This window comes from Carassius carassius, chromosome 47 (genome assembly GCF_963082965.1).
Source record: "Carassius carassius chromosome 47, fCarCar2.1, whole genome shotgun sequence".
NCBI classification, from domain to species: Eukaryota; Metazoa; Chordata; class Actinopteri; order Cypriniformes; family Cyprinidae; genus Carassius; species Carassius carassius.
The window spans coordinates 5,549,463-5,566,980 of record NC_081801.1 but is presented as its reverse complement, the minus strand read 5'-3'; the positions used below and the strand labels follow the sequence as shown (position 1 = coordinate 5,566,980).

Sequence of the window (17,518 nt, the reverse complement as noted above, 5' to 3'; positions counted from 1 at the left end):
ACAGGGAGCCGAACCACACGATTCTTTGAAAACAGGAGATCTCAGGGGGCTCGAGAGAATGCTTTAGTGCGGCTGTCGACGAGTTTGGGCTTTCAACTCCGCAGTTACAAAGACTTGGAAAAAAGTTCATATATAGTTCTGAAGTACAAAAGCTGAAGCTACAGGTGTCAGATCCACAATTTAATACAAGTGCATTTGAAGATCAAAACATGTTTAGTAGAATTACAAACATTAGAGTTGATTCTGCATGCAATTTAAAGGGATAGTTCATGCAAAAATGAAAATTCTGCCACCATGTTGTTCCATGTACTATACACTACTTATAAATTTTAGAATAACGCAAATCAGCATATTAGAATGATCATGTGACATTGAAGACTGGAGTAATGATGCTGAACATACAGCTTTGCATCGCAGGAATAAATCGGAATAATAAAGAATAATTTAAAGGAATAAACCCTTTTAAATATATTAAAACAGTTATTTTAAATTGAAATAACATTTCAGAATATTACTGTTTTTACAGTATTTTGATCAAATAAGTGCAGCATTGGTAAGGATATGAGATTTCTTTCAAAAACATAAAATATATATATTATTTTAACCAGTACAAGAGAACAAATATTGAACAATGCACTGGGCTACTCTGTTTTATATATTGAAAGGTAACACCGGGGATCCATGTCTTTAAAATGAGAACGAAAACTATTATGCAATTATTATCATTTTCAAACGGGCTGCCTCGATATTGGAAACTGTCTTGAAATTGGTGACTTTCACTGATGTCAAGTCTCACGTTGCATCTAAAGGCAGACAGCAAAAGGCATTTTCTCTGAATTAGGAATTTTGGTCTGTTTATGACACACACACACAACTTTCATAACTATTTTATGAAGCTTTTTTTTTTTTTTTTTTTTGGAGCTAACCAGCCCACATCCCTACTCCCATATGAGTTTGGAACAGATGAGGGTTAGTAACTTACAAAATAATCATTTCTGGTTCAACCATCCCATTTTTCCTTCGTATCCGATTAAGAACACATATTTAAAGCATTTTCAAATATACATTTCCTCTAAAACATATCCACATTTATTTTCCCACAATCAGTATGTTCCCTGAGCAGTCAGAAAGTGTTCCAAAAGTTAGTTAAGGATTTCTTAATAGAGACATTGAAAATAAGTTTAGCAGCAGAATCATTAAATAAACGGATGAACGCATGATTGTGTTAACTATCAAAAAGGGAAATGCAGCTCTATGCAAGAAAGAGGTCAACAGAGTAGCAGTCGTGCCCTCATTCAACTCATGCACCTGTTAGACCTGCAAACAAACATATTCCAGCATATGCTGCACCAAACTGAGCCTGGCGTTACATTTGTGTTTCACACATACACAGAAATGCATCAGAAACAAGGATTGCAGACTGAGCTCCTCGCATTCAGGGAAGTGTTTACAATATGCTGATCTGACCACTATTCGGACAACTCATTACTGTTTTCATGTCTTTCTTGAACATTGAGACTAAGCCTGAAAGACATTTCTAGCAGATCCACATAAAGCGCACATGCTGGCAATCAGCGCCCCCTTGAGACTAAAACTGGAGTCATAAAGAAAGGTTCAAGTATAAGAGATTTTTTGAAAAATAAATACTAAATCTATGCTGATATAAACAGCAGGAGGGATTTATTTGATCAAAGTACGAAGAAAGTTGAAGGACACATCCATATGGACATGGAGGATGGCTAACATAGTGTTTTTGCATCACACCACAAGGTATAAAATGTTAGTGATTTCTACAAGAGTGAAGTGCAGCTCTAGAGACGTCCTAAAGTCTGTAGTCCTGAGACTTTCGAAGAACGAACATTTTCACATTATTTACTCACCCTCATGTCATTCCAAACCTGCATGACTTTCTTCTGTGGAACACGAAAGGAGAGGTTTAGCATAATGTTCATGTTGCTCTTTTCCACACTGTGAAAGTGAATGGATGTTGTCGAGCTATAAAAATGGCAAAAATGTTGTTTTTAACAACTCTGTATGTAGTTTCTTGCATGTCATATTTCTGCTCACGACACAGCAAGGCTGAAAATGTCCAATTTCAGGCATCAATATTATTTTGAATCTATTTTGATCTGTACCTCATCAAAAATCAAAACAATTAAAATATAGTGCTCAAGTTGTATTGACTTCTGCTTTTTTTGGAGAATGACAGCCTCTATTCACATTCACTTAATTGCAAAACAGCAGCATGAACATTCTTGAAAACATCTACTTTTGTGTTCCATAAAAGTCCTAAGGGTTTGAAATGATAAGTAAATGATGACAAAAGTTTCACTTTTGAATCTTTAATAAGGAATTTAGAGAGGAATTTAGGCCTTCATAGTTCTTCAGAATGCATAAATAGTGAGAGGAGCCTAGAGGATTTCAGAAAAACGCTTTTCTGAGGTCCCGTGCAGTTTAATAAGAACAATACCATCATTAGAAAAAAAAAAAAAAAAAAAAGTCTAAGAAACACCAAGAATCGTCTCATCCCAGAGCCTTTCCTCCTCTGTCCTGTTGTCTTCTTGATTCGTCTTCTCTTTTCCTTTTTTCCTTTCTTTTTTGTGTTTGTGTTTGCCATCTTTTGCTTCTGTCCTGACCTCTACGTGCTCCTCCATCTTTCCCTGTGGTTCCTCGTGCACTTCAATCTCTTGTTTGACCAAGAGTTCCTCTACTTTTCGTCTCTTTGCATACTGTCCATCCCCGTGCCTCCTACTTTTCTTGCTTGCTCTTCTTTTACTTCTGCTTTCCTCGTCTTCACTAGAGCTCCTCTCTCTTTTTTTTCTCTCCTTCCATTTCTTTCTTTCATCTTCTCTTTCTGCACTTCCTCTCCTGTCTCCTTTATGCCTCTTTTTCCTTTCACTTGGTTCCGTATCCGACTCTTCCTCCTGGTCTCTTCTGCTCTTCCTTCGCATTTTCATCTTCCTCTTCTGTTTCTTCAGCTCTTTGCTGTTGTAACTGCTGCTGCTGTCACTACTGTTGCTAGTGTAGGAGGAGGAGTCTGAAAAAGAGGAGGAGCTAAATGATTCGGGGCTCTTTCCTCTTTTACACAGGTGACCAGGTGTGAAAGGAGGACGGATATGGGGCATATACCCCGGCCGATAGTGTGGGACAGGGCCTCTCATGCCAAAGCCAAATTGATTGACCTGAGACTGGAAGTGTGGGTGCCAGTGAGGTTGAGGGAAACCAGGGGGTGGGAAACATGGTACCAGCTTGCCAGGATGAGGCATCTCTTCTGCGTTCTGTGGACCTTCTTTCACACTCTCTTCCAGATCCTTGTTTGCTTGTCCCATGGTACCCGGCCCTGCTTTGGGATCTAGTCCCCGGGCCTTCTGCACCTGAATGTAGTCAGCCAGCTCATCCTGGAAGGAGTCGTACACTTTCTTCTGAGATTTGCACAGTTCCATGACTTTCTTCTCCCTAAGGGCAAAGATGAATGCCATTTCACTGATTTGGACGGCTAATAACAAGCAGATTAAGATAAAAGTAGTTGCATGTAAATAAGTGATTGACAAATTTGAGTTTTCCAGCAAAAAGAAATTGCTAGTAAATTTCTCAATAGAATTACAAAGAAATTGCAGGTAACAAGATTAAATAAAAAAAATAAATAAAAAGGTATTTTTTTTGTCAAATATACTCCCATCTTTTAATTTACAGCTTTAAAAATCTTTTCTTTTTTTTTTAAAGTGTATGCAAATAAAATGCAGAAATAATTGTAATATGTATAAATATTTTAATGATACTCAAATTCCACCTAAAGTCAACAGGAAATTTATCCATGTGACACAAACTGTATTTCTCTGATCTAATTCATTTGCACAGAGAGAATATTTAAGACTAAATAGAAAAAGAATTATATTAAAAAGAAGAATCTATGGTTGAATTTCGCAAATGAATACATATTTAGAATGTCAACAAGATTCATTCTGATTTATTTAAAATATTTAAAAAGCCAACAACGTTGGTTATCAGCCAACACTTTTGATAATCTAAAACTGTCAGACAATTGCTGACTAAGCAGCCTGACCTATATATCAACCTAATGCTAATGTAAACTTAAGTTCTATCTCCTAAAACAAGACCCAAATCCTAATGGCTGTAATAAAAACAGGGATCAGATAAAATAACCAATGAGAGCGATGTCACTCACTTGACAATGTGTTTGTTTCCCTGCATGTGTGCTTGGTACATCTCTATTGAGCTGAGCGTCAGACAGCAAATCGGGCAAGTCAGGGAGCTCGCTGTATGTGTGCGAGAGAAAAAAAACAAAATAGAGGGTAATAATCATTAGAAAATATCAAATGTTAAGTTCTTTAAATATCAGTAAACGACCGCTGAGCACAACAATACTTCTGTTTACATGAAAGGATTACATGCGACAACCTAAAACATTTATATTTTATATACTTTATATAATTATTCAACTTAAATATATATTTTTTCCGGACTATAAGTCACACTTTTTTTCATAGTTTGGCTGGTCCTGCGACTTATAGTCAGGTGCGACTTATTTATCAAAATTAATGGGACATGAACCGAGAGAAAACATTACCGTCTCCAGCCGCGAGAGGGCGCTCTATGCTGCTCGTGCACCATATCCTACTGAAAACATAGAGCGCCCTCTCGAGGCTGTAGATGGTAATGTTTTCTCTTGGTTCTTGGTTCTAAATAAATGCGACTTTTAGTCCAGTGGGACTTATATAATGCTTTTTTTCCTCGTCATGACGTATCTTTTGGACTGATGCGACTTATACTTGGGTGCGACTCATAGTCCAAAAAATACGGTAAGTAATAAAGTTATCATAAATATTATTGAATAATTTTTGAATGAATTTTAATATTAATAAATTGGCCAATGTTGATGTATATTAGCGTATACCATGTTCTGACTGTTCCCCCATCTGGTCCAGCATCTCTTGCCGGGTCTTGTTCCGCTGATGCTTCCGGCCGATGTAGTGCTGCTGTGCGACCAGAGGATTGTTAAAGGAAGCGCTGCACAGCGTACAATACTTGTTGGGGTCACTATGATCCACCTCTTGATCGCCCGAGCCAGAAGTGTACTGCTCCTGACTGATCTGATTCAGCACAGCAGCCTCTGATGGGAGGACACCAGGAGTTGTGGATTCTAGGACGGGCGCTGAAAGTTGAATATAACAAAATAGAGTTATGACAGGTTTTTAGCCCACAATGGTGAAGTCTAAAATTTAACAGGCTCCAGTTTGATTATACTTACCTTCAGGTGGAGAAGGAATTGTTTTTCTCATGTTCTTGGCATGAACTTTGCCCTCATAGTGCGACTTGGCCACAGTTGGAGAGCTGAATACCATGTTGCACAGCTCGCAGAACTTCTGTGCACACAGACCTCTCTGTAACACAACATGAAGTATTAAAAGCTGATACACACTTAAAAGCAAAATATGCATATTCTGTATGATCTGTTACATACCAAAACGCCTCCACAATCTTGGCGTGGCTTATTTATTTTAGCTTTCTTGTTCTGCAGGTACATTCTGACTCTTTGTGCATGTTTTTTCCCCTGGCAACATAGAAACCAACGTTAGAAACATGACTGCAACCTTTTAAAGGTGCCTGAAAAAACCTGATACAGTTGCATGAAAAACAACCTCACAAACCTCATAATGAGAAACTCTCTGGGACTCATAAAGCAGGGTTGCTTCACAGATGTGACAGAAGTTATCTGTCAACAGGCCTTTGAGAAGATCACTGTCGCTCTGAGACCCTGCAGAAAAATCAGACAGTAAAAGCAAAAATAATGTAAAATTATGCATATTGTTAAAAATTATTTTGCGCAAGGAAGCTTATGCGGTTTATATAAACATGATCTCATTGGCTCAGATTTTCACAGAGCATGATTTATGATAAGAAATAGATTTCTGGAACTGTGTGAGGCTTTCAGTAACACTAGTCAACAAGAAAAAAGACACTACTGTACTCTCTTATCTCTAGGAAATATTAGTAACATAATCAAGCAGTAAATAAATTTGATTAAAGATTTACAGAGAAATGTGTTCTTCATGAATGAAGCACAATGTGTGTAAGCAAAGCATACTAGTAATAATGTACCAGGTTTTTGTGGTGCAAGACTAGTATAACAAGTCAAAAAAAAAAAACTAAAACAAAACAAAATATAATTTAACAGTTTTAAGGACACATTGACAACTATTTTCATTTTATGCCTGGTAACTAATAATTGACCAATATTAAAAATCTGTTATAAAATCATACAAATACATTTAAAGACCAATAGTTTTATATGTTACAACTGAATCTAGGCATGACGTCCATAAAAAAATTTAATAAATAAATAATAATTTAAATTGATTCAACCTAAATAAAAAATAATAATCTATAATAATACTAGCCCAATAAATTACATGTTCTTGATGCTGTGCATAGCTATAGAGACAATTTGTGCATTCTGTGGATTCTTTTACATTATTTAATTGAATGCATTATTATACATTATTTTAATGAATGCCATGCTGCAATGTACATATATATTTAAATGAAACAGCAATGCTTATGTTATTGTAAAATATGTCAAACTTGAATACCACGTCTATTATTTGCATAAAAAAGTTTCAATTGGTTAAGCAGTTTGGTCCTGAATGTGTCATTGTACTATCAGCTCAATCTAGACACTAATGTTGCAAGTTTGTGGCTCCTAAAATTGCATAAAAACATAACTAAATTTGCATTTATTAAGGTCAACTTTTTGTACTACTGTCTAAAAGAACAGGTACATCAAGTCCTATATATTGAGAAACTAGTTTATTTAAATTACATTAGTTCAAGAAATAAAAATAAACAACAAGCACTAAAACGTTCTGAAATTTCACAAACGAGCTGTCACTTTCCATAACAATGGCAACGGAGGATTATTATGAGGCTAATAAAAATGCATTCTCTAACGTTTCTTGGCTAGATTGTTGCTTAATCTGCGAATAATCGATTTACACGATAGTATGATTAATTAAAACCACGTTTTGTCTTAACGTGTATTTTCAGCCGATGTATGGTGCAAATCGACTTAACAACACAACAGATTTTTGAAAAGGGATTGTGTGGTGATTGTTTAAGGTGAATGATGGATACTAATATTTAGCCTAGCCTAACGTTAGCTTGTTGGCTTGCTAAGCTTTATTACCACCCATGAATCCATCTCAAACAACTCAAACACAAGCATTCGATGCAAATAATCTCCACATGACTGCATTTTTGACGTTTTTGAAGGGTTTCAACTGATAGACTCACCTTCTTCAACCTGAGAAATATTGGTGTTAGTGTTTTGTACTGTTTCTGGATTGATATCGTCTGTATTTTTGGTTTTGTCTGTTTCCGCACACTGCGGAGAACACGATACACTAGCTAGAAGTTCGGACATTTTTTTATACCTGGAAATAAATCAAAACTGTAGCTGATTAAGCTAAAAATGCCAAAGAGCTCTACATGGCAATGGTTAAAATATTCAAGGGAGGTTGATATGCGCATGCGCAGTATGATCAGATTTCTTTACGTGCCAGCCACAGAATTAAGCATATGCTTACTGCCATCATCTGGTGTTTTTATGCTATTGATCTAGTATATTTAAAAGCCTAAAAATAAATATGTGTTGCTGTATGAAGCAAATTATAAATACAGTGGTAAGCAGTTTATGATAAAAAAAATATATATATCGTTAATACTGTAAAATTATAATAAAGTAAAATTATAATGAATTATAATGAAGTAAAAACTTATTCAAACAGTGTCATTCAAAGATACAATCTTCATTTTTGGTGATTTAACAGTAAGCTAACTTTAGAATTTATGTTAAACAGTAGGCCTAAATAAAATATGCCTATAGTTTAATATGTATTTGTTAAACATATAGATGTTTTGGATATAGAGGTATTTGGAGATTAATGAAAAAAGCAATCAGCAATTCTGGCAGACCACAAAATTAAACTATATATAAAATATTTACAACCAAAACATAGCCTACATTGGCCCCTAGAAAGTTTTTGCACACTTAAGCCACTAAATGTATGAATTTGCATTCAGTTTAATTTGATGTAATTTAATTTTAGTAAATGTACAGGTTGTTCAGTTAGTAACAGTGGAGCCATTTCTTTAACAGTCTACAGTAAATTATGATAAAGAAAAAATTCTCAGAACATTTGCAGCTTGCTTGAATTTGCTTAAGGAGTTTCTTTAGAATAATAAGAAATACCAATTGTTAAAAATTTTATTGTTATAAAGACTATTTAGAAATACAGATAGGTGTAGTAGTGTTGTTGTAATAGTAATTGCTTTACAATAGATTGTTAGTAGAACCACAGTATGTCCTGCATAAATTATGACCTTTTTGTAGAATGAGGGAGTGTTCCAAACATTCCAAAATCTTCTGTCATCTTTTTAAAATGTGACTCCTAAAGGCGTGTCCACTGGCGCAGCAATCTAGAGTCATTCTTGTAGGACTAATGTGATGGAGACCAGTTTTATTTACAAAGTTTTGCCTCATTCAATGTCTCCTGCCTCTATTCAATACCTAACACAAACAGCATGCTCTGAATATAATAATTCCTGTAATTTATGAACAGTATTTAACTACATTTCAAGCTTCACTAGATAAAGTTCAACTATTTTAAATAGATGGATAAATACGGTCACTCTGCAAATTAAAATATGCACAATTTTCAAGAATATGTAATGACTAACCTAGGAAATCGTTTGAATAAATACAAAACTAAAAGGTCAACTGAGTAACCTGAGAGTGTAAATAATATCATTTTAAAGTCACACATCCACTGAAAAAATCTCACACTGGAGATTTTCAGTGTTATTTCAGTTCATCAAAAAAAACAACAACAACAACAACAACAACAACAAAAAAATACACAGCAGCATAAAACATAAATGCATCCCAGATGGGTGCACCAGACATTAAAACAAAACCAATCAAATGTGTAACATCTCAGTCCTGCCAGTCCAGCTCTGGCGTAGTGTTTTGAAATACTGGGAAAACAGACTCTTCATGTTGACACAGGTGCCAGACCATAATACAATAATAATTCAGCAGTAGAAGCAGGCTCATGACAACCAAGGCCAAAATGACCAGAAGGGCCACCACAAGACTCTTTCTGGTGCAAAACAGGTGAGATGACCAGTGCTCACTTTGGAAACCTTCCTCCAGTGAGTGTTTAGGCCTGAAGTGTGTGGACAGGCAGTGTTTAATCCAGGTCCGAGCAGGAGCAACAGGTGAAAATAAGCATGCCTCTCTCTCCCCCATTGTCACAGAAAGAAAAAGCTTCTTGACCACAGAGCAACCGTCACTACCACCTGCCAGCCAGAGTCTGAAAAAAGAAACATACAGCAGTCACATGGATTAAGCAGTCTAGTAATAGCAACAGCAGCAAATTAAATCTTATCCCAAAAAGAACTACAAATATTTTTTGTAGTCTGGTTTCTTTAATGAAATAATAAGATATAAATAAAACATACACACACATACATATATATTTACCATTACATATACCCTGAACTTTAGGTTGACTAACCCAAACCTTGCTTACTTGAAGTATGTTTGTTCCTAAAACACACCTGAACTCAGAATATATTCACGGTTAACACACGAGAATTCTCAAATGAGCATATGTAATATATATATATATATATATGTAAAATTGCATATTGAATAACGATGTGTATACAAATATTTAATATTGTACAATCTGCCATGCCTGCTCGATATGTTCAGAAAATAAGTTGCTATTACTTACCCTAAGAGTTAACGTTACCCGAGTTTATCCGCATACTTACCCCTAAACATACCCAGTTATGTCACATAACCTTCTTATACCCCCCACCCCACCCCAGACTTCGGGGACAAGTCCCATAACCCCTTATCAACTACATAGCGACGCCATGGCAACCCCTAGGAATGTCAGCTTTCCAACAAATCATCACTTCTCACAAACAATCTTGTCGTTATTAATGTAAAGGCTATCAATAACAAATTATCATGGCATTTCGTCCAAACGTCGTAAAACGCTTAAGAATCTGTTGTTTGTCACATTTCTTTTTCTTTTCAAAATGTAACTTTACGACAGTGATGACAACGGTGGAAATTTTATGGCAAACGTAGCCGTGGCAGCATGATTTTGCAAACTCTGGAAAGGTAAATGTAAACAACGCTAAAAACAGAATTTTGTAATAATTATTTTCCCACTAATGTTGATCGGCCTTTCACTTAAATGATTTACACAAGAGAATAACAACGTTGGAAAGAAATGAAAAAATTGCTTGTTTTGGAAGCGAGAATCCCTCCGCCTGCGTTCAGTCATCAGATCAAGAGCAGGCAAGACGACGCGATTCTGTCCTAAACCCAAGCGCGCACATTGTTGACGATAACTGAACAGTTTGTCGTGTCGCAGGATGGTGTGAAACAGTTTAGCAGTTCAAAAACAGTTCTTAATACGTTTAAATAAATAAGCTATCACGTAGTTTTGCGCAGCAAAGTCTAAAGTAAGCTCACCTGTTGCAGACGTCAGTGTTTGCAAAGGAACAGTCTGTCCTCACTTATGTTGATACCGCCTCTTAAATACGCTGTCAAATTCAGAATAAGAGATTAAAAGATTACTGTTTTGACCACTACCCCCATTACATCTGACTAATGTATGCATCTCCACCTCTCTAAATCTGACTGTAGATATTGAACTTTCTGGGAAATGGGTATATGTTTAACTATTTGTGCATTAGTCACATATTTACACGCAGGCTTATTAATCAAACTGGGGACATTGCATAGATTTATGTTGTTTTTATACACAGATAGTTGTACACTTTATAACCTAGCCCTAGCAGAAAAATCTACATTTTCACAAGCATATATATATATATATATATATATATATATATATAGTTTTATAAACCCTCAAAGCAAGGTTTTTGGAGACTTTGTCAAGTTTTCCTCTCTTCTGGTTACAAATTTATCCTCAGAATTGGGCAGGCACACACACACATAGTGATTTAGATTTAGAATTCATAAAATTCATAAATGAATTAATGTATATTTGTTTAGTGAATACAATATTTTGCTCACAAAATTGAAAAGACACTTAGTTGTTGTATGTAACTTACATGGCACAAATTTATTGGCAAACATAAATGTTATTTCTATATATTTTTCTCAAAATGCAAACATTTGTTCATTTGGAGAAATATCTAAAATTAACTGAAACATGATGTAACACTTAGGATATGCTCAGGATATGTGTGTTACTGTATGTGATGTAATTTATCCGATTGTGTTTGTGTGATATTAACAGTGTGACAGTTTCTCATAAAAACACTCCTTTTTTTTTCAACATCTTAGTCATCTGCAATCTAGCAGTCCAGGCAACATAAACTGAATTCAGTGTTTACATGCCCTGAAATCAGATATAATACATAGTTCTTCTTAAGTACAAACCACATTCATTGACTCAAGCAATGAGAAAAAACATACTGTACACCTGTCAGTTTTAAAAGACTAAAACCTAAAGTAGTGTAACTTAATAGTAGTAAACTGAAGATATATGTGGTATGCACTAATTTGACACAGTTTAACTCTAATATATATCAGAAACAAATATGTCTAAATCTTTTGAAATAAGAAAACTACAAAAGGAGTGTTTTGTTAAAAAACAAACGGCTGACATTAACATATAATATATTTCGCATTCTCAAATGTGCATTTTCATATCAAGTATGAGTATTACAATCAACATTTGGCAAATTGCATAATTTCCATATGCATATAGCTTCCGACAGATTCACATTAAAGTGCTATAGGTGATCACACTTATAGGGGATTTTCCATGGGTCATATAAATAGCATTAAATGAACATTTACAGTAAGCAGTCCTTATTTGTACAGCTTTTATTTATGATTCTCAACCCCAGAACTTGGGAACGGGCAAGTTTTTTCCATCTAACTAATAGGTGTATACGAAACTACAGCACCAATGTCAAAAATAAATGGGCACACTTGGGGTTTTCTCATGTAAAAGGTCTCTGAGGTTGTCTGTGGGGACGACACACAGAGATGATTTTGCATGAGACACCAAGTGCTAGTTGGATGAAAAAACTCGGCCCCTTGATGCACCCTTCAGACTGAAGTTGAGAACGACTGGGTCAGAACTTTAAAGAGGAAGAACAGTTGAGTTTGAAGGAGAGTTTGCAATTAACTGATGTACAGTAAGCCACATCTTAAATCAAACATTTTAACTGTATACTTTTTCTTGTCCTTAAACTTTCAGGGACAAATTTGCATGCATATTATATGTAAAGAGATTTTAGAATATGAAAGATAATGATAATTGAAATAGCGCAGATAATGTGCTTGACTGGCTGACTTTTCGCTTTATAGATCATATAGACAAAGAATGAAAAACAATGAACAGAAAGCAAGTAAAACAATAAAAAATGTATAGAAGATAAATATCATATATAAATGATGACTATAATTAATCTTATACAACTAGTTAATTCTCTAAATACTGGCCTTAGAATTGGCCTTGAGACATGTAAAAGTTTTGTTCTTTGTTCTAAATTATACTGTACAATACTTAAACCACTTAATCAACATAAGAATAAGTACTTGGATAATACTAATAAGAAATATTTCTACATAATCATAAATTATTAATTCAGAAGTTGTTCTGGTGGATGGAATGATAGTGTATACTATTTTAGCATCAAGCTATGAAGGTGTATGTGTTTATGTGTTTATATGGTTTGTGTGTTCGCAGTGCTCCAGTGCATGCTATCCCCTGCCGTCCACCATCAAGTCCCAACAGGTTCCACTGGCTCTTCATAAAGGTGAAATGGCTCAGTAGTTCTCGTCCATGATGGATCCATCGTCCAGATGATTGGTTCTACAATGCTCCTCTCTAGTTCCATCTTGTTTGTCTCTAAAGAATGAGCCTGTCGTTATGTTAAACTCTCCCTCTTTCTCTGCCTCACACCACCGTGCTGACAGACGGGTCGGACAAGTTGAGTTGGCCCGTAATGTCTGTGGGTGGGAATTGCTGTAGAAATAGAGAGAAGGTAGAAAACACACAGGATAGAGAAAATTAATGCGACTGTTACCTTTCCTCTTCTCCAAAAGCCCAGAATGGAATTTCCTTATTTACCCCCAAGGCAGCATGTAGCATGCAAATCCAAAACAAGGACTCAACCATTGAATGTTTCAGATGTCATCATAAAGCATTGGACTAAATTTTGCCTTCAGGCCAAGGATCTGAAACATTTAAAAGGCTAAGTTTCACAATTGAACTCAACACATCACAATTCTGTTACATCCAAGGAGGTTATACAAATTTTAAAGAGTGTGGGAGAAGTGTTCTTCCAGCTATCTTGCTGCCTTAGGTGGTATTAAGAATAATATTCAAAGAAGAGGAAGCAGGTTCTTTGTTGTGAGGTGGTTTTAGGTCACCTAATAACCTATGTGTCATTTTTTGTTGGAATTATTGGGGCAAAAGTCAAAATGTATTTGGACGCTTGCAACACACTTAAAAATATGAATGTCAGTGCATTATATAATGAAGTATAAAGCAGCTGGCATCTGCAAACAAGTGAAGTTAACTGATGACCTTTGTTCCAAGCTATATTTGCAGTTGCTTTTAACCCACTTGGCTCAATGTGGTTTCTAGTGGATATATGATATCAGATCCCCTCACATTTGTGCTGGCGCCCTTGTGGAGTAAACAAAGTTGTGGTTCATAACATTACCAAATGGACATTGGTTGCATTTTTGAATTTCAGCCAGAATTTTCAACCAAAAAGTGTCCAGAAGGAAATACTTTATCTTCATTTAGTATATTTGTAATAGCAGTATTATATTTGTTTTTATTTAAATGTAAAACCTATCAACCAAATTATTTCACCTAAAGTTTGTTAATGCACACAAATATCAGTCGCTTTCATATTTTGCTGTCTAATGCAATGACATTAATACATTTTTAAACTTGGCTCAAATGTTCAAATACTTTCTGGCCCACTGCATATTAATATCTGATATATATATATATATATATATATATATATATATATATATATATATATATATATATATATATATATATATATATATATATATATATATATATATATATATATATATATATATATATATATATATATATATATATATATATTAATTCTCATTCAGTTCCTGTTTCCTCATCTCAAACTTAGATGTGTTAGAAGGGCAACAAGCTGTTTTCTCACATGGGCATCTGCAGTGCCACGTAGGCAAAACACTCAGTGACATGCAGGTGCCCAGTCAGAAGGCAATTAACACAACAAAACAATTTATTTTTGTTTTCAGTTTTTGTAAGCTATAAAATGTCTCTCAGTGAGGCTTGCCATGTTGCAACGGCAAGGACATTTTGATTAAAACAAAGTATTTTGTTCTGACAGAATTATCATTTTAAATTATTTTCCTTGCAGTGGCAAACTGTGAAATTGAGGCACAGAGAGCTTTATTGGTTAAGCTGAAAAACATCTGCTAATCAAGACTGACTACAGTATATGAACCTAAGGATTACATCATCAAAAAGTAAAATGCATATATTGATGGAAAAGCAGCAGCAAAGAGTTTCAGATGGTAGTAATTATTTTTCTTTCTTTTGTTTTGTGAAAACCAAAGACACATGCTACATTTGGATGTTTAATTTCAAAATAACATTTCTTATTAACTACTTAACATAAATATTACATTCAAAATTAATCATACTTGTTATAACATGTGTCCTCTTTTATAGCTTACTCTTATTTTTTATACTATGCCATTGCCAGTAAATAAGCTTATAAGCTCAATATACGATGCAACATCTCTAAAAGCCATATCTTAAGGCAAAAGTTCTCATTGCCAAGATCATCATCATATTGCAGAATAAATGTTTTCAGCAATACTTCTGATGACAATGGGAGGCTTTTCTTTTCTTTAAATTTTTTTTCCTTTTTTCTTTCTCCCTTGGTGTTGCATCAAGAATGCCCTTAGCGAGCATGAGAGTTCTTGTTATGTTCACTTAGAAGGCTTCCTGTTGGCACTTCCAAATCAAGCCCACAGTGCCCCCTGGTGAAAGACAGTGAGTCAGCAAAAGAGACAAAAAGTGTGTGTATCATCACTACCACAAAAAAATGCAACTACTTCTACTAAGGCAACCAAAACACAGTCTCTACTTCTACGACAGATATATTGCATGCTTGCAGAGGAAGAGAGAGGCTGTGTAGCATGTACATCATGTGGGGGACGTCGACAGTTATAAATCCATATACATCCACTTATATAGAAAGAGAGGTGACACTGATATCAGGAAATAAAAGGATGGTTAAACACCATGGATGGCTACTATTGTTTTTCTCATTTTACCTGGATTGTTGTGCCTTTTCTTCACCATTCACCACCCCAACCCACTCTCCCCATTTTCTTAAACATTTAAAAAGGAAAGAAATATGTAACATAATTCCTAAACAAAATGTTAGAAAATGTAACATTTTGTTTAGGTCCTCTTTAATTAATTGTGGTGCCATAGCAAATCATATTGAAGTTAATCAAAATCAACTGTTATAAAATTTGTAGACTTGATCTGTTTATATATTATACTAAATGCAAGTACAGTATATTGTATTTAAAGTACTAGCTTTCTCTGTATCTGGAAAGGTTTTACTATAGCAGCACAGTGATTTTATCTGATCTGTTAAAATAAAAAATATAAATAAATATTAATAATTATATAATGATTATTTGTATAATAATAATAATAATTTTGCTGTTAACGCTATATTCAAGATTTTCTAAAGCCACACAGTTTTGTAGGAGGGTTAGATTTAAATTTGAATGGTTTGCTGAACATTTTTCTAGCTCTTAAATTTAATTCATTTACTGCACACATTCAAACTTGATGTATCTTGCCAGGTTTATGTCATTGATATCAAACGTCATTAGTTCTTGCATGTTTTATGACTTATTTATAAGACTTTAAATGTAGCACATAAATTGCTACTTTTATAGTACTTTTATCATGTTTTTTAGAGCTTGAGAGCCCTTGGTCACGGTCTTCTATATTACTGAATGGAGAAAAGCAGCTTGGACATCCCACTATCTCCTTTTGTGTTCCACGGCAGAAAGAAAATTATACAGATTTGGTACAAAATGAGGGTGAGTAAATGATGACAGAATTTTTGTTTTCAGTGCCCATTCCCTGAAATAAACTTTGTTAGGACCTTAAACAAAACAGTTCAAAAGAAAAACATTGTTAATTGATGATTTCAAAGTCTGAAAGGGAAGTTCCGCTGTTTAAAAAAAAAAAAAAAAGTTAGTCCGCATGGCATGGTTGCTCTGATCAAACACCACAACACCAAAGCATGCCGTCAGGGAAACAAACATCGCAACATTTGACTGTTCATATCAATAACGTCAGGCAGGTTTTGGGACGAGAAACACACAAATACGCACAGCACATCCCACCAAAAAGAGTCACACACGTCCACCCGCACGGACACACACTCCACATCCAGAGGTTGCAATAGGGAGAGAAGCAGCCCAGAAACATCAGGCATTGTGCAGCACCCCCTCCTCTTGGAACAGCTCTTAGGTTAGAACCTTTTCCCTGATCACTGGGTCCTAAAACCTTACTCTTAAGGATGGCTGAGCTCTTAAGTCCTAACTTACAGATGGGGTCTGGATGGTGACTTGATGACTGACTGACAGACACGTGGCCGAGATGCCAGGAATGGAGGAATAACCAGAGAGAAATGCGGCTCTCTTGGTTTCAGACATGACATGTCATTTAAGACAGAAGAAAGTAGATACAGAGAAAGAAGCGGAAGAATAGGACGAGAGAAAGACAGATGCAGAAAGAGGAAGAGAGACCGGCCGAGTAAAAAGAGATGCCATTCCTTAACCTCCTTACCGTGTCTTTGGAGGACCTACGTCTCTTGATGCTGGAGGCCAGGGTGGTACTGATGGACCTAAAAGAGGGTTTCTTTTTTGGGTCGCTGTCTGCTCTACCACTTTTCCTATCCTAAAATAAATATACGTAGAACAATTATTCATGTTCTCTGGCTGGTTTTCAACTGCCAAAACCACATCCCCCAGTTCCCCGTTGATAAGCTATATTAAATCCAACGATCTATAAATATGAATGGAAGTCAGACTTGTTTGACATAAAGAGACTAAGAATTGGTAACAGATGCAACAGATTTGGCAACACTTTTAGATTCCCAAATGAACTTCCTTGGCATCTGTTTTGTGCTGTTTCATAAAATCTTCCTTTTAACACTTTGTGGTTTTGGCATTGGAGATTGGGACTATTTTGCCCCCTTCCCTCCCACTGTCCAACAAAGGTGCCTCACACGGCTACTCTCTGGCCTCTACAAATGGTACGAAGGTATAACACAAGACTGGGTGTGTTTGTGTAAGAAAAGGTCG

General features: G+C 35.4%; 2 protein-coding genes and 1 long non-coding RNA gene across 9 annotated transcripts in view; all 3 read right to left on the bottom strand.

The window, feature by feature from the left end:
* Positions 1–1,779: 1,779 nt before the first annotated feature.
* LOC132130539 (zinc finger matrin-type protein 1-like) lies at positions 1,780–7,558 on the bottom strand. Of its 2 annotated transcripts, none has more exons than XM_059542268.1 (7): positions 7,312–7,558; positions 5,670–5,776; positions 5,483–5,572; positions 5,270–5,402; positions 4,916–5,173; positions 4,187–4,277; positions 1,780–3,456 (listed from the first exon to the last, which is right to left on the bottom strand). In XM_059542268.1, the coding sequence occupies exons 1-7, from the start codon at positions 7,439–7,441 to the stop codon at positions 2,502–2,504; spliced, it is 1,764 nt and encodes a 587-aa protein (XP_059398251.1). In that variant the 5' UTR covers positions 7,442–7,558; the 3' UTR covers positions 1,780–2,501. The 2 variants fall into 2 exon arrangements, with proteins under 2 accessions (XP_059398251.1, XP_059398252.1); XM_059542269.1 differs by having other exon boundaries at positions 1,781–3,456; positions 4,916–5,161.
* Positions 7,559–8,272: 714 nt separating this feature from the next.
* LOC132130211 (uncharacterized) lies at positions 8,273–10,767 on the bottom strand. Its single transcript, XR_009428688.1, has 2 exons — positions 10,574–10,767; positions 8,273–9,392 (listed from the first exon to the last, which is right to left on the bottom strand). It is a non-coding gene; the product is annotated as an uncharacterized LOC132130211 (long non-coding RNA).
* Positions 10,768–11,160: 393 nt separating this feature from the next.
* The window catches only part of LOC132131002 (glutamate receptor ionotropic, NMDA 1-like), a 30,686-nt gene continuing 24,328 nt past the window's right edge, over positions 11,161–17,518 (bottom strand). For 3 of the 6 annotated variants that reach the window (XM_059542949.1, XM_059542943.1, XM_059542945.1), the window contains 2 exons: positions 17,001–17,111; positions 11,161–13,109 (listed from right to left, as the gene is read on the bottom strand). In XM_059542949.1, coding sequence (XP_059398932.1) covers positions 13,041–13,109; positions 17,001–17,111 — 180 coding nt within the window. In that variant the 3' untranslated portion in view covers positions 11,161–13,040. The remainder of the gene's footprint in view (positions 13,110–17,000; positions 17,112–17,518) is intronic. The other 3 variants (XM_059542946.1, XM_059542947.1, XM_059542948.1) reach the window with 1 other exon arrangement.